Source organism: Camelus dromedarius, chromosome 16 (genome assembly GCF_036321535.1).
Source record: "Camelus dromedarius isolate mCamDro1 chromosome 16, mCamDro1.pat, whole genome shotgun sequence".
NCBI classification, from domain to species: Eukaryota; Metazoa; Chordata; class Mammalia; order Artiodactyla; family Camelidae; genus Camelus; species Camelus dromedarius.
In genome coordinates, this window is record NC_087451.1 from 42,860,919 (window position 1) to 42,882,550 (window position 21,632).

The window sequence follows — 21,632 nt, forward strand, 5'->3', positions numbered from 1 at the left end:
AAAAACAAGCAAAATTCTGCCAACAGGGCTGTGCTGGGATTGATAGGCTGGAGGTGAACGACCGGGGCCCTCACTCAGCTGTAGCTGCTTGTTGGGTAACTCCCCCAAAGGCCTCCTAGCTGGAGGAAGTCGACTTTGAAGACCAGGAAGGCTCCCAGGGGTGGAGAAGCCGGCTGGGGCGGGTGAGGACGGAAGGGCAGGGATTTCACTGAATTGAAAGTGAAAGCAAAGGGCCCGCATAAGAACCCTAAGGAGGGTATTTCAGGCTCTGTTGGTAGAAACTAGAGCTCCTCCAGGTGCAAGAAAGAGTTTAGTCGCAGTGGACTCTGCCACTTTGTACCCAGCTCTGAAGACTTGGCTGTTGCCAACCGGACCCCAGACCCATGCTGGTGAGGAGAGTGTTGGGGGTGGGGAAAAGAGGAGGAGCACTCCTCTTGGCGGGGATTCTGCAGGTACCTCAGGACCTGGCCACCGAGCCTCCCTGCCCATGTCTTAGACCTGCTGAAGGTCTGGGGAGAGACGTGGCTGGGATTCCCTCTCCGCTATGGAGTTGGTCCACTAACCCGTGACCTCAAAGACAGTTCTATAACCTGCATCTCAGGCGCTCCTGAATTCCTTGTGTGACTGTGCGTTTTTCTGGAGAGAGAATCCAATCCATCATTTTCATTAGAGATTCAAAGGGTTCTGCGACCCTGAAAGTTTTAAGAATTGGTCTAATGATAATTCTAAAGGTTTAAGAATTGCTCACTCCTTTATCTCCTGAGATCTTCCCCAACAAATCTCTCCCCTCCTTATATTTTCATCTCAGCTTAACCTTGGGCTCTCTTTAGGGTGAGAGGAGGAAGTGTTCCACCTCTGAGAACTAACTTCCCCTTGGCTGCTGTGGTCCCCCCTTTCCCGACCTGCTCATGCCAGACCAAGCCCTGTGAGGGCCAGTCCTCTGTCTCAGCCTGCTCACCGTTGATCCCCAGCACCTAGCACTGTGCCTGGATGCAGCAGGCGCTCAGTAAACAGCTGTTGAATGAATCTCATCCCCTCCCCAGTTTCTTTAGTCTTTCTCTCCCTGTTGCTACCCCATCTGTTACAAATATACAGGTCTCTTGCTTAGAAATTTTTCATTTGCCCCTCAGATGTAGTAAGAAAGACCGCAGGCTCTACAGTCTGCCTGGTTCCAAATCCTGGCTCCTCCCCTTGTGCGGCCCTGGGCAAGTTACTAACCTCTCTAAAGTTTAAATCTAAGGCCTGTTTCCTTGTCAGTAAGATGGGAGTGATAGTAACACTTCCACACAAGAATACCCACCTGCAAGAATTAAACGAAATGATCTCTAAGTTAATATAGTAATAATTTAGCACACTGCTTGACACAAACTAAGCACTCAACACATGTTCCTTATTTCCCCAAGATGATCTTGATTTGCCCTCACCTCATTCCTACCTCTCTGCTAAAACTGCTTTTTTAAAGGGCCCTTAACATATTAAAAAGGAAAGAAGGAAAGTGGATTCAGGAAACTGTATTTCTTTAAACACACTAAATTCATTATCAAGAGACAATCTCTATTAATAACATTGTGGTGTTTGTCTTCCCAGGGTTTTTGTGTTTTTATGCCTTAATAAATAGCCTTATGAATTATAATGCAAGTGTAGAGTTAAGCTGTTGTACATTTAAGATTTAATAAATTTCTAAAGGAAAAATAAATGAATTACAATGTTTTAAATCAACAGAACAGGGAACATATTTGTATACAGTTTGATATTTTTTGGCTTTTTGTTAGCATTTTTCTTGTTAAATGTTCGTCATTACTGTGTCTTTTAATTGCTGCATAGGATTTTATATTTGTTTAGCTGTTTCTGTCTTGTTGGACATGTAGATTTTTTTTATCTGTTGTAAACAAGGCTACAATAATCATCCTTGTACATGAACTTCTGACCATTTCCTTAGGATAAGCAGGACTGTGTTTTTGTTGCTCAATCTCAGCCATCTTTCTCCTGCTTCTTGGCGGAAGTCCTGTTAGCAGCCTTTGGCACAGCTGTGGGCTCCTCCCCTTAAACCTGTTCTTCCCCACTTCCCACCCCTCCCTTCGGGTTTCACCAGCCACTCCTCTGCATTCTCCCCAGCTGTTTCTTCCGTATTCCCCTGACTTCTTAGTGTTTGATGCCCCAGACATCAGCCCTTGGACCTCTTTTTGTTGATTTCATTTAGTTTTGTGATTTCAAATATCTCTGCATGGATAATTCTCAAATTTACACTCATGGCCTGGACCTCTTCCCTGAATGCTAGATCCATTGAGTTAACTGCCACTATATGCCTCCCCTGGGATGTCAGATAGGCAGTCATCCCTGACTTGTTCAAAAGAAACCCCAATCTCTTCCACCCAAGGTAGTCCCCCTCTCAGCACATGGCTCTCCTTCTCCTCAGTTGTTCAGGCCTAACAGCTTGGGTCACCTGAGACTCTTCTCTTTCTTCCACGTCATATTTCCGATCCATCAGGAACTTCATCCTAAACTTTTAACAGCTCCTCACCACCTCCACTGCTACCACCTGGTCCAGGCCGTCAATATTGCTCACCTGGACACTGTAATGACCTCCTCAGCCATCTCCCTGTGCCCTTTCCCTGCATCTGCCTATTCACTCAACAGCCAAGTCATCCTGTTAACAATTAAGCCTGCTTGCAGCTTCCCACCTCACTTTATATAAAAGACCCTGCATGATCCCACCCTGTTTTCTCTGTGACTTCATGGCCAGCTATTCCCCACTCCCTCTTCTCCAGCCACACTGGTCTCCTTTCTCTTCCTCAGATAAACACATAACACACTCTCACCTCAGGGCCTTTGCACTTGCTGCTCCCTCTGCATAGGACCTTCCCTCACACATACACATAGTCTGCTCCTTTATCTCCTTCAAGTATATGATCAAATAACATCTCAGTGAAGCCTACTCTGCTCACCCTATTTAAAACTGTACTCCAGCATTCTCTGTCCTTCCTTCTCTGCTTTGTTTTTGTCCATAACATTTATCACTAACATATTGCAGATTTTACTTATTTATTCTGTTTATATCTGGTTCATCCCCTAGAATGTAAATTCCACAGGGAAATTTTGTCTGGTTCATCACAGTATCCCCAGAGCCTAGAACAGGGCCTGGTACATGGTAGATGCCCAGTAGCTGATGGCTGCATGAATGAGTGAGGAAACAAGTGAGGGAGGGGACTTCTTGTAACCCTCCTTTTCTTCTCCTTGTTTCGTCTCTCCTCCTCTTTTGTGTCTCTGGCCCTGGCCCTGCTTATCTCTGACCATGCCTTCTTTTTTTTTTTTAATTGAAGTATAGTCAGTTTACAATGTTGTGTCAATTTCTAGTGTACAGCATAATGTTTCAGTCATACATATAAATACACATTCATTTTCATACTCTTTTTCATTATAGGTTACTACAAGATATTGAATATAGTTCCTTGTGCTATATAGAAGAAACTTGTTGTTTATCTATTTTATATATAGTAGTTAGTATCTGCAAATCTGGAACTCCCAATTTATCCCTTCCCACCCCCTCTACCCCCAGTAACCATAAGTTTGTTTACTATGTCTGTGAATCTGTTTCTGTTTTGTAGATATGTTCATTAATGTCTTTTTTCTTTTTTTAGATTCCACATATGAGTGATGCCATATGGTATTTTTCTTTCTCTTTCTGGCTTACTTCACTAAAAATATGGAACGCTTCATGAATTTGTGGGTCATCCTTGCTCAGGGGCCAGGCTAACTTTCTCTGTATTGTTCCAGTTTTAGTATATGTGCTGCCAAAGCGAGCACTGACCAGGCCTTCTTTTTCTTCTCTGCATTCCTTTATCTTTCCTGACCCTTGGCTAGGTATCTTCTATAACCTGCATCTCAGGCGCTCCTGAATTCCTTGTGTGACTGTGCATTTTTCTGGAGAGAGAATCCAATCCATCGTTTTCATTAGAGAGTCAAAGGGTTCTGCGACACTGAAAGATGACATTTTAAGTCTCTGTCCCTGAACAAGCTCTGCCACATACTTTTCCAAATCAGAGTCCTGTCCAGCAAGCCCTGTCTCTGACTCTGTGTGTCTTCAACGGCCTTCGGTTTGACTTACTTTGGCCCATTAGTTAACCCTGATGAATCTCAGGTTCCTTATGTATCAAGTGGGGATTATTAAAATATAAAACATTTAACATAGCACTCATCATATACCAGGAACTACTGTTCCAAATAAAATTATATATAGGTGGAAATTGCTATTCCCATTTTACAGATGAAGAAACCAAGGCATGAAGAATTAAATAACTTGCCCATTGTCTTGCAGTAGTAAGAGATGTAAGCCCCAGAGGTTTGACCCCAGAATTTGTGGTCTTAACCATTATGCTACATGGCCTCCCAATACTGCCGGGATGAACAAAGAGAGCATGAGATTTTATCTTACAGGAGGTTAGGTTCTAAACTTGGCACATAAGGCAGAAGAATGCATGTAGTCTAATGAAACTTAAATCACTAACTCACCCCTGAGTATCCACAATTTACAGTCTCTCAATGAGCACAACATAGAATGGATAGCGTCTTTTTTCAGCTGAGCACCAGCTGGATGTTGGCTTGCATTTAGAGACCATGTTATCATGTTATGTAAATAAATAGCTTGTTTGGTTGAATTCAAGTAAGTGACTACAGTCAGCCTGTGTTGTCCTTAAGACGTCTGTAAAAGAGAAGTTTCAGTTGGGAGTTGAAGACAGGAGGCAGTTTTGTGATCCTTAAATGGGATGGAGTCCAACTGTGCCTGGCACTTAGCAGGTGCCCAGTAACTACTGGCTCTCTTCCCTGGCCTGCTGGGTGAATGGCATTATACCAAACCCTTGGGCACTCAGGTCTGCAACTGAGGCGTCATCTCTCCAGTCCGACCCCTCTGAGTCCTTAATACAAACATCTAGAGACTGAGGGCTTTTCCTCATGGGATGTACTCAACCGCACATGCTCCTTAGGCCCACTGCTGGTGGCTTGGGTCAGCTCCTGTCACGTCTCTGAGAATGAGAGCCACAGTATCTGGTTGGTTTTCCTCACTCCACAGTCCCTGCTGCTCCAGTTCATCCTGCTGTCACTGTCAGACTGAGTTCTTTTTTTTTTTTTTTTTAAAGTATAGTTGATTTACACTGTTGGCTCAGTTTCAGCAAAGTGATTCAGTTACATTACACATATATATACAGATATATTTTTTTCAGATTCCTTCCCATTATAGGTTAATACAAGATACTGATTACGGTTCCCTGTGCTATACAGGAGGTTCTTGTTGTTTATTTTATTTATATATAGCGGTGTATATCTGTTAATCCCAAACTCCTAATTTATCCCTCTCCCCTTCCCCTTGGTAACCCTAAGATTATTTTCTATGTCTGTGAGTCTGTTTCTGTTTTGTAAATAAGTTCACTTGTATTTTTTTTTAGATTCCACATATAAGTGATACATGTTATTTGTCTTTCTGGCTTACTTCACTTAGTGTAATAAACTCTAGGTTCATCCATGTTGCTGCAAATGGCATTATTTCACTCTTTTTTATGGCTGAGTAATATTCTAGTGTGTGTGTGTGTGTGTGTGTGTGTGTGTGTGTGTACACACACCTCATCTTTATCAGTTTATCTGTTGATGGAAACTTAGGCTGCTTCCATGCCTTGGCTACTGTAAATCGTGCTGTTGTGAACATTGGGGTGTATGTATCTTTCCTTTTAGGGAACCTCCATACTGGTCTTCATAGTGGCTACACCAATTTACATTCCCACCAACAGTGTAAGAGTGTTCCCTTTTCTCCACATCCTCTCCAGCATTTACTATTTGTAGACTTTTTGATGATGGTCATTCTGACTGATGTGAGGTGGTACCTCACTGCAGTTTTGATTTGCATTTCTCTAATAATTAGCAATGTTGAGCATCTTTTCATATGCCTGTTGGCCATCTGTATGTCTTTTCTGGAGAAATGTCTATTTAGGTCATCTGCCTGTTTTTTTACTGGTAGATTAAGTTCTTGTAAACACTGTCCATCACCTCACTCCCCCTTTCAGAAATCTTCACTAGTTCCCCATTTTCCTACTGAAACTCCCCCCCCCCCGCTTGAATTATGAGAAAAAAAATTAGGCTTTTAAAAATAAATTTACTTATTTATTTAAAGCTATTTATTAAATAGTACTGCCAATTACCAGATTTTCAAATAATATGTATAATTAGATCAAGACTTAAAGCAGAAGTAAAAAGAGGATGGATTAAGGACTGAATCCAACTCATGAATGTATTTTATTTTTCATATTTCTTTAAAAATCAAGCCATCATTTTCAGATAAAAATCCAGATTTCTGATTTCCCTTAGGAAAAGGAAGTTATAGTATATATATGTGTGTGTGTGTGTATATATATATACACACACTAGAACCACATTCCCATGTGAAAAACCTTGGCTTGAGCTGAGAAGGGGCTGCCAGTTGAGTGGAGACATGCTCTCTCCAGTCTGTCACCATCCCCACCTCTCGCACTACACTGGCTCTCCTGACTCTTTGATGTCATCTAACTGAAACTCAGAGTCACTCAATTTGCAACCCCTGAGTATTTCTCACTACTCATTAACCAGCAGTATTTGATTAAGCCCTAGTTTTCCTCTGCTTAAAATAGTGAACTCACATTGAATTTCTTCAAGGCCCTCTATAATAGTCTCCCGTTCTGTCATTCGTTCAATTCTTTCATTCATTCATTCAACACACATTTACTGAATGCCTGTTTTGTGCCAGGGACTCTGCTGATCACTGGGGACACAGAGATGGCCAAGACAGAGCCCCATCCTCCCAGTGAGCTCACACTTCCCTGAGCTGACCTTATTTATCAGGCTTCCAACCGCAGGGTGAGCTCTCCATCCCACAAACAAAGGTGCATTTATTCCTACCCCTGTGTCATTCCCCTGCCTGTGTTGTCCACTCTCTCTCTCTCTCTCTGGACCTGCTCCAAATCACACCCAGCCTGAAAAGCTGCTTGGTACAGTGGAAAAGAGTGGCAGTCATGGGACAAGCTGGGAGATGTGGAGTCAATTACTTCCCCACTCTGAGTATGATTTCTTCAACTATCAAGGACAGATTAAGTCTGGAGTCAGACTGTCCAGGGCCAAATGACTGGGCAAGTCCCTTGACTTCTCTGAGCTTCTGTTTCTTCCTCCACAAAATAAGGAGAGGGGTATTTATTTCCTAAATTTGTTGCAAGAAGTGAGTGACATAATCCATACTAAGGGCTTAGCACATGCCTGACGTATAGTAAGTACTTAATAAATGTTCGTTGATAGCGTTATGACATTTTGCAACTCTAAATCCCTATTCCTCCTGGAGGTCTCCGCTGTTGTACCCACTTTGGGACTGTCCCACCTCTAAACTCCTGCCATCCGTCTTCCACCATCACTCATGTGATCACTCACTGTCTTGGGTACTGTTTAATACCGGCCTGTGTCATGCCCAGCACCTCACAACAGGAGCTCGACCAGTGTTTGTCAACCTTTAGGTCTCCAGGAATGACCCAGCCTTGGCTGCTACAAAGGCTCCTGCCTTTCAGAGCAGCTGAGATGAAGGCAGCCAGGCTGGGCCAGGACAAGCCCAGAGCAGGATAAAGGGGCTAGGTTGTTCTTGGGCCAAGCATCGTCTATGCTCCTGGAGAGTCCAGAACAGGGGCCGCCTTCCCCTGGCTCATTCATTCTCTGTAAAGGTGGGTGGATGTCTGATGGTTCCTCTCTTTCCAACAGGCCCTCCATACCCTCCAGGAGGAACAGGCCAGACTAAAGATGAGGCTGCAGGAGCTGAGAAGGAAGCTCAGGGACGTCCCCAAAGACAAGGTAAGCTGGGAGGGGATGTGGCCTGGAAGAAAGAACTGGGGAGTTCTTAGTTTCGCTCCTGGTTCTGCCATTTCTGTGCTGTGTGACTTCGAGTGTGTTACTTGAACTCTCTGAACCTGTTTTCTTCTCTGTAAAGGGGAGCTACCTACCTCATAGGCTTGTGTGAGGACAAACTAAGATCTTGTATGTAAAGTCCCAGTACATGTGTGACCTGCATCCATTTGCTTACTCATCCAGCTCTTCTTTCAGTAAATGTGTTTAATCCTGGCCCTTAGCATCAATCACCTGTAACTGGGGTGCTTTCCTCCTGGGCGGGAGTGGGTAATTCTCCCAACCCTGACGTCTGCATCAGCCTCTCCTCCCCCACCTCCAGGTCCCATTCCCAGTACCTGAGGTCCCCCTGGTGTTTCGAGGACACATTCAGCAGGACAGGGAAATGGCCAAGTCTGTGATTTCCAAATTGCAGATCTCTTACCCTCTGCCTGGAGGTTCTGCGGTGGTCATTTTTGATGATCCCAATGGTGAGCTTGGGGAAACTTTGGGAGGGAGGTGCTAGCAGGCTTCCTAGCACTGACCCTCCTCCCCCCACCCAGTGGCTAAGCAGGTGCTGCAGCAAAAGGAGCATAAGATCAATGTGGAAGAGTTCTGGCTGCGGGTACAGGTCCAGCCCTTGGAGCTGCCCATGCTGACCACCATCCAGGTGATCGAGTGGCAGGGGCCTGGGCCATGTGGGAGGGCATCATGGCACAGGAGACTGGGGCTGGGCCTGGGACCAGTCCCATCTGTCTCCCACTAGGTGTCCAGCCAGATGAGTGACCAGAGAGTGCTGGTCAGTGGGTTTCCTGCCGAGCTCAAGCTGAGTGAGGAGGAGCTGCTGGACAAGCTGGAGATCTTCTTTGGCAAGACCAAGAACGGGGGTGGCGATGTGGAGATGCGAGAACTGCTGCAAGGGGGTGTCATGCTGGGCTTCGCTAAGGATGGAGGTGAGGGCCTTGTCCGTGAGATGACAGCAGAGGCATTAGGCCACAGGAAAGATGCCCTTGATGCTGAAGCTCCCCTGCTCCCTGTCCCTGCAGTGGCCCAACGCCTGTGCCAGACTGGCCAGTTCACAGTGCCCCTGGGAAAGCAGCAGGTCCCTCTGAGAGCCTCTCCCTATGTGAGTGGGACGATCCAGAAGGCCGAGGTAAGTGGGAGGGTGGAGAATAGGGACGGGCCAGGTGGCCGGCCTGCCTGCCTGCCTGCCAGAAACTTGCTCAAAGAAGGATCAGAGCCCGAAACCCCAGTGACCTACCTGCTGCCAACCTCTCCAGGCCTCCTGCCCTCTCCCATACTCCTATGCTCGCCACCTGCCCCGACCTCTGCCCCAAGCCCAATTCCCGTGATGGCCCTTGCCCATCTTCTGGCTCCTTTTCCAGGTCAGGTCCCAGCTGGTACCCCAGGCGGTACTGGTGCTCAACATTCCCGATGTCCTGGATGGCCCGGAGCTGCAAGACATCCTGGAGGTCCACTTCCAGAAGCCCACCCGTGGGGGCGGGGAGGTGGAAGCCTTGAGAGTCGTACCCCTGGGACATCGGGGCCTGGCAGTCTTCACGGCCAAATCGGGCTAGGAGCCTCTCCCCTGCTCATCACTCCCACTTCTCTGCCAAGCAGGTTGGGTTGGGTGTGTGTATGAGAGAGACTGTGCCAGTCAACAGTGGCCGGGATTACAGTTGTGAAACGCTGCCCAAGGACAGTAAAAGTGCCTGCATCGCATGATCTTCTTCCTCATTCCGCTTCATGAAAGGAAACGTGATTAGGGCACAGAAGGAGGCTCGGGGGAGGGTGAAGCCCTAGCTTTCCCCTATCAGCACTGGCCTTCCATGAGCTCACCTTCCCCTCCACTCTCAGAGGCAACATCCAGGACCCAGGGTTTGGCTTTTTATTGACACAGACACAAAGGCAGCTTCGGTCATGGCGGGGGAGAGGGGACACAAAAGCGGAAATCGCACTTCGCACATTTAGGCCTCATTCAGATGATGAAGAGGCTGAACCCCTCCTCCCACCTCCCACTGGCAACAGCTCGGGCAATAACCCCCCCAATTCCAGGTCTGAGAGTAGAGGGACTTAAACCCCTACCCTAGGAAGTCCCCACTTTGGTTCCAGTGGCCTAGGTCCTAAACATCCCGCTTTGATGCCCTGTTCCACCTCCCCACCCATGTAAACAAAGTTTAGGGCTGAGTTTGAAAAGCTGCCTCCCTGCTCTGAGAAGGCAGTGGGCCTCCCTTGACTACATGGGGAATGTGCTTTGATTTTTACTTTGGTCCCGGAACAAGAGACAGATGGCATCGCCTCTTAGAGCTGTGGTAAATGCCACACTTAGCTGCAAGGCTGAGAAAGCTTCCCGCCTCTTTCTCCTCAACCACCATAGAGAAATGACAGCCCCAGAGACAGGACATGGCACAGGCCCCAGGGGGCCAGGGGCTGGCCCCACACCCACCAGCACAAACACAGATTTTTGGCAGTGTTGTGGGACTGGGGAGCAGCAAAGCCCCAGCTCCAGCAGAACAAGGAAGGCACTGGGGAGGACAGGGCTGAGGAGGTGAGACAGGGACCCCACATACACAAGCACAGGTTTCCATGCTAAGGCACTGAGAACAAATCCAGAGAACTCAGTGAAGGGTGAGGGGGCTCTGTGTCCCTCCCAGAGCGGTGACCTAGGGGAGCAGGTCTGACTCCCACCCCTGCTGGAAGAGGCACCCCTGGTTGAGAGTGGCGGAACACTGGGAGGTGGAAGGAGCCCGCTTGTGCTTGAGAGATTAGGGACAAGAGGACGAGGCCATGCGACAAGGTGGGTGCTGGCTAGGGCAAGACAGGGACATGCTGGATTCACACAGATTGGCCCCATATCCTGAGCTGACATTTCAATTCTTTGGGGAGGTGTGGGGCAGGGGCAGGAAGGGAGATGAGGCGGAGGCGGAAGCACACAGAACAGGATGGGAAGGGACTGGCTAACCTTGGCACAAAGCAGCACAGCAGGCCCGGGGACAGAGAGGGGGCAGGAAGCAGCCGGCCTCCCTCTGACCCTCCCTGTCCCCTTGGCAGGGCCTAGACATCCAAGTGGTCACTTCCCAGCCTCTTCAGGGGCCTGGAAGGGGAGGGGGGAAGCCCTGACCAAAGAGAAAGAACAGGGCAGGGGAGAGGGCATCACCTCGGAGACCTTTGGGGGGAGAGGGCAGCGCATTGTGATAGGGGATGAACTGCGAGGGGCTGGTGGCCAGCAGCGCATGGCTTCCCAGCTTCTCTCTTCCCTGGGCCCCGAGGGTCTTCCGGCCCCTGGCCTAGTTCTCCTTCTCGGGCCCAGGCACCAGGAGGACTTTGCCCACATTCTTCTTCTCCTGCATCTGCCTCATGGCATCTGCCACCTGGAGAGGAAGACAAGACTCTGCCCCCAGTGCTGTTGGCCCCCCTCCTCCCAGGCAGCCTCCCCCTGGGATCCCAGCCTTCCTGGGTCCTACCTGGGCCCTCCCTGCAAAGCCATCACACTCACCTTCTCAAAGGGCCACACCGAATCGATGTGGGGTTTGATGCGACCCTGGTTGTACAGAGCCAGGAGGCGGGCCACCACACCGCTGACCAGCTCCACCTCGCCCTCCAGGTAGCCCAGGTGGAAGCCGCACACAGCGCGGTTGGCTGGCAGCAGCTGCAGCGCTGTCACGCTGAACTGATTCCACCACGTGCGCGCCAGGGCCATCAGGTTCCGCTTGGGGCCTGTCAGCAGGTTGGCCATTCCTGAGGGGCGAGGACGTACAGCCTGTGAATCCAGGTGCCAGGCACATGCCGGTATGTCTGGACCCACACTCCTCTGTCCCTTGCGGGCCCCTTACAATTATCCATACCAGCGCCCAGGAGTGACAGGAGACCCTCCCACCTGCTGGCTACCTGGCCTAGGTGGACTTTAGCTGACTCAAAAATTGCTCTAATCTTCATTTACTTATTTTTGGTGTGAAGTAGTTTTTTAAATGATAATTGCTCAAGAAGCCCAGGAGGTAGGGCAGAGCAAAGCAGACTGGGTGATATTGCATCAGGAATAATCCACAACTAAGAACCAGAACTGGCTATGACTCATGAAAGAGAAAGAGGGTAGCTGCACCCAGGAGACAGCAATCTGAATGCAATATCCAGGACCATCCTAACCCTGGTGCTTTCTACAGAACACAGGAACCTCCATTCAAAAGCTGGGGGCCCCATGTCCCACCTCTCAGGCCCACCCTGCTTCTCCTCCCTCCTACTCCATCCCCAACCCACTGACTCACCGTAAGTGACCACTTTGCCCATGGGTTTGAGGAGGTTGTAGCCCTTCGCAGTATCTGATCCCCCTAGAGGGTCCATGACGATGTCCACTCCTGTCACAGAGGAAGGGGCCCAGGAACAGCATTAGGATCCTCAGATCTGGAGACCCCCTCCCTGTCCCATGCCATCCTACCCTTTCCCATGCCCTGACCTTTGGGGGAGATCTTCTTGATCTCATCTACATAGTCAGTCGTGTGGTAGTCGATGGGGTGTGTGACTCCATTCTCCTTCAGCACGTCATGCTTGCTGGCTGAGGCCGTTCCAAACACCGTCACGTTCTCCACTGTCCGGCACAGCTGCAGGGCAGCCATACCCACACCCCCTAAAGCAAGACACTTTCATAAGGAGGGGGTATGGAGTCACCCAGCTACCACCCTCCCTTTCGCCTCTCAAGGATCCAGCCCATCCATTTTGCCTGGACTCATCTTAAGGCTTTCTCCCCTCATCCCATGTCTAATTTCCAAGATTGAGAATTGGGGGGAGGGTGGCTGGCAAGGAGGGGGTGCTGAGCAAGGGCACGTTGCTATGGATAGCACACCAGGCTGGACCTGGTGCCTGAATGTTACCACGGCAACAACACTGCAGAGGCCTCTGGGCACCATAGGATGAAGCAGCCTGGTGTTGCCATGACAACAGTCCAGACGTGCTGCAGGGAAGGGGCCTGGAATGAAATCTGAGTGGGGTAAGGAAGGGGGATAAATGGAGGGTGCCTGTCACCTGCAGCCATGTGTACCAAGACGCTGTGGCCAGGTCGTAGGTTGCCAAAATCAAAGAGGACCATGTAGGCTGTGATATAATTGACCAGCAAGGCAGCAGCTTCTTCAAAAGTCATGGCCTCTGGCATCGGGAAGGTATGGACCGAAGGCACAGTCACCTCCTCCTGCCACATGCCTGACCGGATCAACACCATCACCCGATCCCCTACCTTGAAGAGTGGAAAAAGAGCATCATTCATTCACCCTTCCACTACGCACAAGGCCCTCTTCCTGACAATGAAGTAACAGTACAAACAGCAGCAGTACTCACAGTAACAATAATAATAATATCATCAAAAACAACAACTTACATTTATCAGCTGTTTACCAAGGAAGGGCCAGGCCCTATTGTGTTTTATATACAAACATTCAATTAATCCTCATCTCCATCTGACAGATCTTACACTTTACTATTGTGTAAGATCCCTGAATGCAAGAAGCTTCCAGTTGGGGCAGCATGAAGCACTGGTGAAGAGATCAAACTGCTTTGGTTTAAAAATGGGCTCCACTGTATTGCCAGTCTGACCTTGGGCAAATAAAAATTATCTAACCTTTTTGGGCCCGTTTTCTTATCTGTAAAACAGGGCAGTTAATGAGAATTAAGTGGCAAAAAAATCACTCAGTGATTTTTAGGCTAATGTCCAGCACACAGTGAGAACTTAGGGGTGTTAGCTAATAATAATGACCACAGTGATGACAATAGCAGCGACAAGGAGGGGAGGTCACCAATCCAAACGATGAAGGAAGAGAGCAGTGCTTGGTTAGAGTCACACCAAAGTGCAGCAGTTAGGGCTGGGTGCGGTTACCTCAGGAGAAGAATCTGAGCCAGTACTGAGGGCTCAGAAAGAACCTTCACCCAGAGATAGGGGGAGGGGTGACAGACAAGAAAAGTCACATGATCCCACATACTAGGAAAAGGCATCCGCTCCCCCTTCCCCACACTCTCAGCCACCTGCACAAGAGCCTCCTTTCAGGAGGGAAAAGGGAGCAAAGAAAACAGCATCTTCCCCTCCAGCTTAAAAACTGGGGTCAAGGGGAGGACAAGGAAAAGGGGGCAGTCTCAGGAGGAAGGCCTGGCTCCCTGAAGAGCATGGAGAGGGAGGTGTGGGTGCTGTTAAGGGACAATCCGGGTCTGTCTTGGTTCCTGCCAGGAATGATGGGAATTCTGTATATTAACAAGACTTGGGATCCGTGGGGCAGGAAAATGGGACTCCCACACATACCCTTTTTCATGTCCTCAAGCCCCGAACCACCACTGAGGAGGAGTACAGAGAGCAGACTAGAATCTTTCTCTGCAAGCACTGGCCTGAGATGAGGTCTGGGGAATGGAAGCATCCCTCCCCAGGACTCAGGACTAGCAAACTCAGAAATAGCCCAGGAGAGCTGGGAAAAGTGCAGTGGTCAGCCCAGGTTGTGGCCAGTCCCAGGGTTGGCCCAGAAGTGGGTCCATTCACCCAGGTTAATGCTCAGCCCTCACACATCAGAACATCACAGGGGAGGCCCGTGACCCCTCCCCAGCCCAGGTATCGAGAAGGGAGAGCCCTCCCCACAGAATCCAACCTCTTACATTAGATTCTTGCCCTGGACAGGATATCCTGTACTTATGAAGTGGAAAGTGTGCGCAGAAGAGGTTAGGAGGGTGGCCTTCAGCAGTTACAGTAACATAACTATAACTCCCCCAACCAAAAATAAATCTTCTTAGCATCTTCTCAGAGTGGGATTATTTAGAAGTCAGTGGAAAGGGTGGGGTCAACGCTGAATCCAGGGAGAAATCCTTTAAGGAGGAAGGAGATGTTTGTACAATAAATTCAAGAATTCCACTTCTGGGATCTGGGACCTGCAGGTCTGGCAAGATGAGGGCTGCATTTGATGGGCCTCTCTTGCAGGGGCCTGATTTGAAAAGAACCCCCTAAACAAACGACTGGCAAAGGTCTCTCAAAAAGCTGGTCATTTGGAACTCTCTGGTGTCCGGGGTTGTAGCCAAGATTAATGATAAAACAAAAAAAGAGACACAGACTGGCAGAGCTGGGCCAACCTGCTCATGGTGCCACACCCCCTTCCCCTGTCCAAATGTGTTTCTGAGGCGAGGGTCCTCCGAGAGGAAGGCAGAGGCGGTTCCGCCCAAAGTTCCCAAGGGCAGCCCCGGGTCGTGGCCGGCTGGCTGAGTCACTGGAGGAGATACTGCAGACAGAGAGCCCAAGACAAATATCCAGACATCCAATCTCGATCCCCTCTTCTTCCCGCCCCGTCCCCACTCCTACCCCCGCGATCAGACCGGCAGTGTAAGGCCAGGGCAGGGAGGGGGCGGTGGCAGGCTCCCACTCCTCCAGGACGGGCGGGCCTGTCTCTACAGCCCTGCTCTGGGAGGGGCCGCCTCACACCCCCACAGACCACGGGGCTGCATGTGACTAGGGCTCTGGCATGGCCATGTGCACCCGCCCAGCCCGACTACATAGCTCTTCAAGCTCCCTCGGGGAAAAAGGCCCCAGTCGTCACTCTGAGTCGCAGACCACAATTACCCGCAGAGTGTTTAGTGGGCAGGGGTACAGTTGTGGTTTTACTGGTGGTGGGAGAGGGTGTAAAGGTCGTTGTGCGCATGCGCATGGGCGTCTTATTGTTTTCCCCCGCCCCACCACCGCTCACCCACCCATCACCACCACCACCGATTCTGGGCGGCGGCCACAATTAAAATGTTTAGGGAGGGGGACAATAACTCCATCTCAAACCCCCATCCCCAAATATAAATCCAGTTCTCCAGGAGCCTCAGAACACAGGCTCCTTTCCCTCGCCTTCCATGCCCGTCTACTAGTATTCGTGCCAGTTTCCCCCGCCCTGCCACACCCCCGGCGCCCGCCCACTCGTGTCCCACTGCCCAGTGGCCTGCGCGACCTTTCCCTGCCCTGCTCAGAGATGGCCCGCTCACCTTGCGGTCGTTAACTCCCTCGCCCACAGCGATTACCACGCCCGCGCCCTCCATGCCCGGAGTGAGGGGCAGCGGCGGCAGCCGGTCGTACAGCCCCTGTCGGGCCATAAGGTCGGCGAAGTTGAGCCCGCAGGCCTTGACGCGCAGCGTCAGCTGGCCTGGACCGGGGGCCGGGGGCGCGGCCTGCCGGCTCTGCAGTTTCACCTTGTCGTAGCCGCCGAAGCCGGTGAGCACCAGGCAGCGCAGCGGCGGCGGCGAAGCGGCGGCGGCCCCCTCCGGGGCCGCGGATGGCTGGGCCTCGCCGGCTGCCTCCGCCTTCGGGGGCTGCGAAGGGGCGTCTTCTCCTGCCCTTGCCTCGGCCGCCGCCACCACGGTGGCCGCCTCGGCTACCTCTCTCTCGGCGGACATGGCTGGGACTGCCGAACTGCGCGCACAGCTGCACCTAGAGCGCACAGCCGCACCTAGAGCGCACAGCCGGGGAGGGCGGGGAGCGAGCCTAAACTAGAGAAGGCCGCGGACTCAGAGCGGGAGGGGCGGGGCGCTGGGACGGGGGCGGGGCCTCGTGAGCGAACTTAAAGGGCCAGGGCCACGGTGCGGCTGCTGCGGGACCCCTGCTGGAGACCAAGAACGAGTGGGGACTCACCCTCGAGAGGCCATTCTTGGCATCAGGCAGACCGCTAGTTAATTTACTTACTTATTCACAATAAATAAGTTAAAAATATATTAGGGGACAGTCTGAAGGACGATCCCAAAACCTGAGCTTACATCAGATGTGGGGAGCCAGCCACCTGTGGAGCGAAATCCAACCAAGTTGTTTCTCAGGCCCCGACTCTACCCATATATGACCCATTCTGTGTGGTCTTGCAATGGCAAACTTGGAGTAGGGTGACCAAGCCTTTAAAACTTTCCATCGACTTTGTTAAAGCTCTGTGCCTCAATTTTCCCTTCTGTAAAATGGTGACGATGTTGCTTGCTCTAGTTATCTTTTCAGGGTTAAGATAAAATTAAATCGAGTATCCTCTATTTAAAGAAGTGCTTTTAAAAGGTAAAAGGTGCCATGCAAAATGAAAAACAGAGGTTTGATTATAGTTAATAATCCAGCCTGAAATAACTTTAGAGCTTGTCTCTGGCTCCAGCAGGACTGTCACTCTGGGCAGTTAATCTTCCTCTTCTTTCTTCAGATCTCCGTCTCCCCGAAGCATCCACCAGAGGACGCAGCTCCCCTAAAACTTTTCACCCAGCGCCTGGCTAGAGAAACTCAGTCCACTCTTCCCTGTTAGTCCAGGCCCGCCGTTAAATCACTGCAGCCCCAGACCAGGCCATCCGTTACCATGGGGACGGAAAGCCATGATGTCACCATTGTCCGAGTGGGTGTGTTGGAGTCCATGCCTATATATCCCCAAGACTCCCTGCCTGGACTTGAGTGTGGAGGAAGTAGACCGAACCAAAAGATTCCCTTCACCCCCATCAATTCGCACCCCTTCCTGTTCAGAAAGTGGATGGCTGCCCCGCGCGTGTCCGCACTAGCACACCGGCGTGCACGCGTGGGCACGCCGAAGGCCCAAGCCTCGCTCCCACCCTACCTCTCAGAACTTTCCCGAACTCCACTCCGTCCGCACCCCTAAGGAAATCAAATTGGTCAAATAACTCTACTCGGCCTGCCTTAAACCCGCAGGGGTCCCTCAGACCACACCAGCGCGCTAGAAACCAGCTCCCAGGCCTCGGTTTCTCAGGGCCCCGCCTAGATCCTCTGGGCCCCGCCCCCCGGCAGCGCGGGCGGGAGGCGGGGCCGGGGGCGCGGCCGCTGGGTTGGGGGCGGGGCGGAGGGGGTGCCGCGGCCCCGGGCGGGGGCTCGGCGCGGGCCCGAGGGATGCCGGTGTCGGCGGCCCGAGCGGCTGCAGCTGCAGCGGCGGGGGAGGCGGCAGCCGGGCCCGGGAGGGGGGCTACGCGGGGGGCCGACGCGTAGCCGGGACCATGGAGGGGCAGAGCGGCCGCTGCAAGATCGTGGTGGTGGGGGACGCGGAGTGCGGCAAGACAGCGTTGCTGCAGGTGTTCGCCAAGGACGCCTACCCCGGGGTGAGGGACCGGTGTCTTGAGAGTGGGGCTCTGAGGCCACGGGGGACTGTGACTGGAGCTTGGGGGACGGACGGAAATGGGTGCTGGGGTGATCAGGGACGAGAGGGGCTTGGAGGACTGAGAGAGGCGATGGGGTTTCTGGAAGGACTGCAGAGGATTGGGGTGAGAAGAATAGGGGAGCAGGATTAGGTGAATGGGGTTTGGGAGAACCAGAGGATCCCGGAGAGGGCTCTAGGATAATGTCGGGGGTCCTGTGCATTGGAGAGGGGAAGAGCTAGGGCCTGGAGGGGTCAAGAGGGGGTCCGGGAGCCTAGCAGAGATTCTGCTGAGGAAGCCGCTCCCGGGATCTCCCAGTTGCCCAACACCAGACCAACTTGTGTCCTGGGGCTGGGCTGCACGGGGTATGGGAGTAAGGAAGGCATTTGTCTGGGGTGAGGAACTGGAGGATCCCATTTTGATCCATCCGTGTCTGCAGAGTTATGTCCCCACCGTGTTTGAGAACTACACCGCCAGCTTTGAGATCGACAAGCGCCGCATTGAGCTCAACATGTGGGACACTTCAGGTAACCAACTCCCTCGGGGTCACCCTGACTTCCCAGGTCCCCATTCCGAGCCCTCCGTGGGCTAGACCCTTAGGTTCCAGCTCAGCCCAGTCCATCCATCCAATTCTAGGAGGAAGGAAAATCAATGTTCTGCTTAAAGGCAGGGAAACTGAGGCAGAGCTTTCAAAGACATATGGAAACCTTGTCCTGAGGCAGAAAGCCCAGTAACCGATTTCCGCAGCTGGGTTCTGCCTACCTGGGAAAGTTGGGAAGGAATGGCTTTTATTTTGGAACATGTTTCTTAGGAGATAGAACTGGGTTTAGGAAAGACATTTGGAATTTCTTTGGGGGCTAGGGAACTGCTTCTCAAGACTGAACTATAGAAATCTGAGATCAGTTCCCAAGAGGGCGGGAGAACTCTGCCTCTGCCCCTCCCCCTCCTCCAAAAAAAGGAGGGTTTTTTGTTTTTTTTTTTAATTTTTACTTGGCTCCCCTGGAGGGCTTTAGAAGATGTCTGTCAAAGCTCAGAAAGTACATGCAAAATTTTGTGAGAATGTTGAGAGATTTCATGAGCCTCTCAAAGGCTCAAGGAAGAATGATTACTTTCAGAGTACCCCCTAGGGAAGTGGAGAGCTGTTTTCTGCCATCTAACCTCCCTTTTGTTTGCTCACCTCCTTGGAGAAATACAGCTCTTTTCCATTCTCTGCTCAGAATCCCTTGACCAAGATTGCTAAGATCTCCCATTCTCTTTCAGGCCTTCCATACACTCAGGACCCTTGTCTGTTCCCTCCCTCCCTGTCTTCTCTCAGGTTCCTCTTACTATGATAATGTCCGACCTCTGGCCTATCCTGATTCAGATGCTGTGCTCATCTGCTTCGACATTAGCCGACCAGAAACACTGGACAGTGTCCTCAAGAAGGTGGGAGCCTGGGGCAGTGGGACAGCTAGACTGAGAGGGACCAGAAACTATGGTCCTGACACCACATGGGCCAAGAGGAGAGAGTTACAGCTGAGGCATGGCCATCGGCTAGAATGTGTGAAGCTCTCATCCTTCCCCATCCCCCTACCTCGCTTCCTGGAAATCAGTCGTCAGAGCTGGATGGATGTGGCATCTGGGGTAGATGGGGGACAATGGGGAGAAGTACTCAAGGGACTCCTTATTCACCCTCTCCATTGCCTTGAGTGAGGGAGCCCCAGATGGACAGGATGGGAATGCTGCTCCTGGAGATCTGTAAAGCCCTGTGGTCTCCCCTCCTGGCCGCTATTTCCATGAGAAAAGCCCATAGTGAATGGACAGAAGTCAGCTAAGCCAGCCCCAGTTCCCGGTGCAGGGAGGGGAGGGTGGGATTGGCCTGTTCCCAGGAACAAATTTGGGAAAGAGGGTGGGAATGGGACTGTACCAGGCTGGCAGACCCTTCATGGCCACTGAGGTAGAAGCAGAGCCCCACCCTGTCACTCTCCTCCCCCTCCTTCTCCCACACCCCATCCTATTTTCAGCCCACACCCACCAATTTCACGTCCTTGCTCACATGGGAGAGTCCAGAGGGGTGCATGGTGCTTGCATGCTGTGAGCAAGCATTCATGTACCTCCCTCTACCTCTCCATAACTCCTGTTTTCTTCCTTCAAATAGTGGCAAGGGGAGACTCAGGAGTTTTGCCCCAATGCCAAGGTTGTGCTGGTTGGCTGTAAACTGGACATGCGGACTGACCTGGCTACGCTGAGAGAGCTGTCCAAGCAGAGGCTTATCCCTGTTACACATGAGCAGGTGGGACCCTTGACCTCTGACCTAGTCCCAGCCTAGACCCCTCACCTCTGTCCATCTCAGTCTCTGATTTGAGAACCCCCCACTTGGCTCATCCTTTGCCCTGGGCTCTGACCTCTGACCTGGTCCCTTGACCGCCCCCTATCCCCAGCCCTCAGCTTGCCTGCGCCTTGCTGAGATGCAGGCTAAGCCCTGTAACTTTCTCGGCACACTCCATTCTTCCAGGGCACCGTGCTGGCCAAGCAGGTGGGGGCCGTGTCCTATGTGGAATGCTCCTCCCGGTCCTCTGAGCGCAGTGTCAGAGATGTCTTCCACGTGGCCACAGTGGCCTCCCTTGGCCGTGGCCATAGGCAGCTGCGCCGTACTGATTCACGACGGGGAATGCAGCGATCTGCTCAGCTGGCGGGACGGCCAGACCGGGGGAACGGGAACGGGAGTGAGGGCGAGATACACAAGGATAGAGCCAAGAGCTGCAACCTCATGTGAGGGGCCCGGTGGGGGCAGAGTGTGAGGAAGGGAGATGAGGGCACAGCTGTCCCCCTGCTGGCCCCCGGCTTCCTGACCTCCTGACTCTGGCTGGGACTTCAGGGCTGGCGAGTGAGCAATTCTCCTGGGCAGGGAGCTGGAGGCAGAAGGGTGCCACCATTCCCCACATCCTCATTCCGCTACTTTCCGTGGCAAGTTGAGGAGCTAGCAGGGCAGGGATCTGCACTGGGAGCTGGGATGGGGCCGGGGGCCTGGGGAAGCTGGCATCAAGCAGTGACCTTGGTTGAGTCTCAGTGTATGAAGGGTGCCTTCCCTCCCCACCTCCAGTCCTTGTGTCCTGGTCATGGCTTCCTTCCCTAAGGAAAGTATCTATTCTCTGACCTTCCCTTTCCCTCTCCTCTCACTATAGCTGTTCTCACTCATCCTAACCTTCAGGCAACAGGCATTAAATTAAAAAACAAGTTGAGAAGCCTCTCTCCCACCTACCGCCCCAGTCCTAGTTCCCTTCCTCTCCCATCCTCCAACAGTCCCCAAATAAAGCCCGTGTCCATGGAAAACGGCTGTGGCTTTAGTTTTGTTGCTTTCTAGAAAGTCAATCTACCAGTCTGTAGCAGTAGGAGGGAAAGTTAGACTTTGGAAGAACTTCTCTGTTGATGCCCACAGGTGGAGCAAGGGAAAAAGCTATGGGTTGGATCAGCAGTGTCCTTTTAGGAGCCAGAGATGGGAGAGTGAGCTATCTTGGGAATATTCATCTCAGTTAATGAGCCAGACAATCCTAAAGCCGTTAAGGGGGTTTAAAGTGGACTTATGTGCAATTCATTACTCAGCCCAACTAGGGTCCCCTGCTAATGTGGGAGGGGTCCTGCTGAAGTGGTCCAGGCCCCTTGCTCACCATCTGCAGCCCTGG

At 51.5% G+C, this 21,632-nt stretch overlaps 3 protein-coding genes and 1 non-coding gene across 4 annotated transcripts; 2 read left to right on the top strand and 2 right to left on the bottom strand.

Moving 5' to 3' along the window:
* The first annotated feature begins 196 nt into the window (after window positions 1-196).
* IFI35 (interferon induced protein 35) lies at window positions 197-9,603 on the top strand. The gene is made up of 7 exons (XM_010981834.3): window positions 197-389; window positions 7,762-7,851; window positions 8,225-8,372; window positions 8,445-8,551; window positions 8,648-8,834; window positions 8,928-9,034; window positions 9,267-9,603. Exons 1-7 carry the CDS (start codon window positions 384-386, stop codon window positions 9,456-9,458), a joined length of 837 nt encoding a protein of 278 aa, XP_010980136.2. The 5' UTR covers window positions 197-383; the 3' UTR covers window positions 9,459-9,603.
* LOC116158058 (U6 spliceosomal RNA) lies at window positions 3,698-3,804 on the bottom strand. The gene has a single exon (XR_004142283.1). It is a non-coding gene; the product is annotated as a U6 spliceosomal RNA (small nuclear RNA).
* A 152-nt stretch (window positions 9,604-9,755) lies between the features above and the next one.
* On the bottom strand, window positions 9,756-16,367 carry VAT1 (vesicle amine transport 1). Its single transcript, XM_031468709.2, has 6 exons — window positions 15,859-16,367; window positions 12,898-13,105; window positions 12,332-12,502; window positions 12,144-12,233; window positions 11,378-11,619; window positions 9,756-11,252 (listed from the first exon to the last, which is right to left on the bottom strand). Exons 1-6 carry the CDS (start codon window positions 16,264-16,266, stop codon window positions 11,169-11,171), a joined length of 1,203 nt encoding a protein of 400 aa, XP_031324569.1. The 5' UTR covers window positions 16,267-16,367; the 3' UTR covers window positions 9,756-11,168.
* Window positions 16,368-17,683: 1,316 nt separating this feature from the next.
* On the top strand, window positions 17,684-21,282 carry RND2 (Rho family GTPase 2). The gene is made up of 5 exons (XM_010981835.3): window positions 17,684-17,934; window positions 18,410-18,497; window positions 19,286-19,395; window positions 20,108-20,242; window positions 20,465-21,282. The coding sequence occupies exons 1-5, from the start codon at window positions 17,833-17,835 to the stop codon at window positions 20,723-20,725; spliced, it is 696 nt and encodes a 231-aa protein (XP_010980137.3). The 5' UTR covers window positions 17,684-17,832; the 3' UTR covers window positions 20,726-21,282.
* The last annotated feature ends 350 nt before the right edge of the window (window positions 21,283-21,632 follow it).

What these genes read in the sequence shown, in the direction of transcription:
- IFI35 (XM_010981834.3), top strand. An exon ending in GGGACGTCCCCAAAGACAAG is followed by an intron (nt 7,852 to 8,224) that starts GTAAGCTGGGAG and finishes CCCCACCTCCAG; the next exon opens with GTCCCATTCCCAGTACCTGA. An exon ending in GGGCTTCGCTAAGGATGGAG is followed by an intron (nt 8,835 to 8,927) that starts GTGAGGGCCTTG and finishes CTGTCCCTGCAG; the next exon opens with TGGCCCAACGCCTGTGCCAG.
- VAT1 (XM_031468709.2), bottom strand. Translation starts at nt 16,266, where the DNA reads ATGTCCGCCGAGAGAGAGGTAGCCGAGGCGGCCACCGTGGTGGCGGCG. An exon ending in CAAGAAGATCTCCCCCAAAG is followed by an intron (nt 12,234 to 12,331) that starts GTCAGGGCATGG and finishes CCTCTGTGACAG; the next exon opens with GAGTGGACATCGTCATGGAC. An exon ending in CGGTGTGGCCCTTTGAGAAG is followed by an intron (nt 11,253 to 11,377) that starts GTGAGTGTGATG and finishes CTTCCTCTCCAG; the next exon opens with GTGGCAGATGCCATGAGGCA.
- RND2 (XM_010981835.3), top strand. Translation starts at nt 17,833, where the DNA reads ATGGAGGGGCAGAGCGGCCGCTGCAAGATCGTGGTGGTGGGGGACGCG. An exon ending in CAACATGTGGGACACTTCAG is followed by an intron (nt 18,498 to 19,285) that starts GTAACCAACTCC and finishes GTCTTCTCTCAG; the next exon opens with GTTCCTCTTACTATGATAAT. An exon ending in TCCCTGTTACACATGAGCAG is followed by an intron (nt 20,243 to 20,464) that starts GTGGGACCCTTG and finishes CCATTCTTCCAG; the next exon opens with GGCACCGTGCTGGCCAAGCA.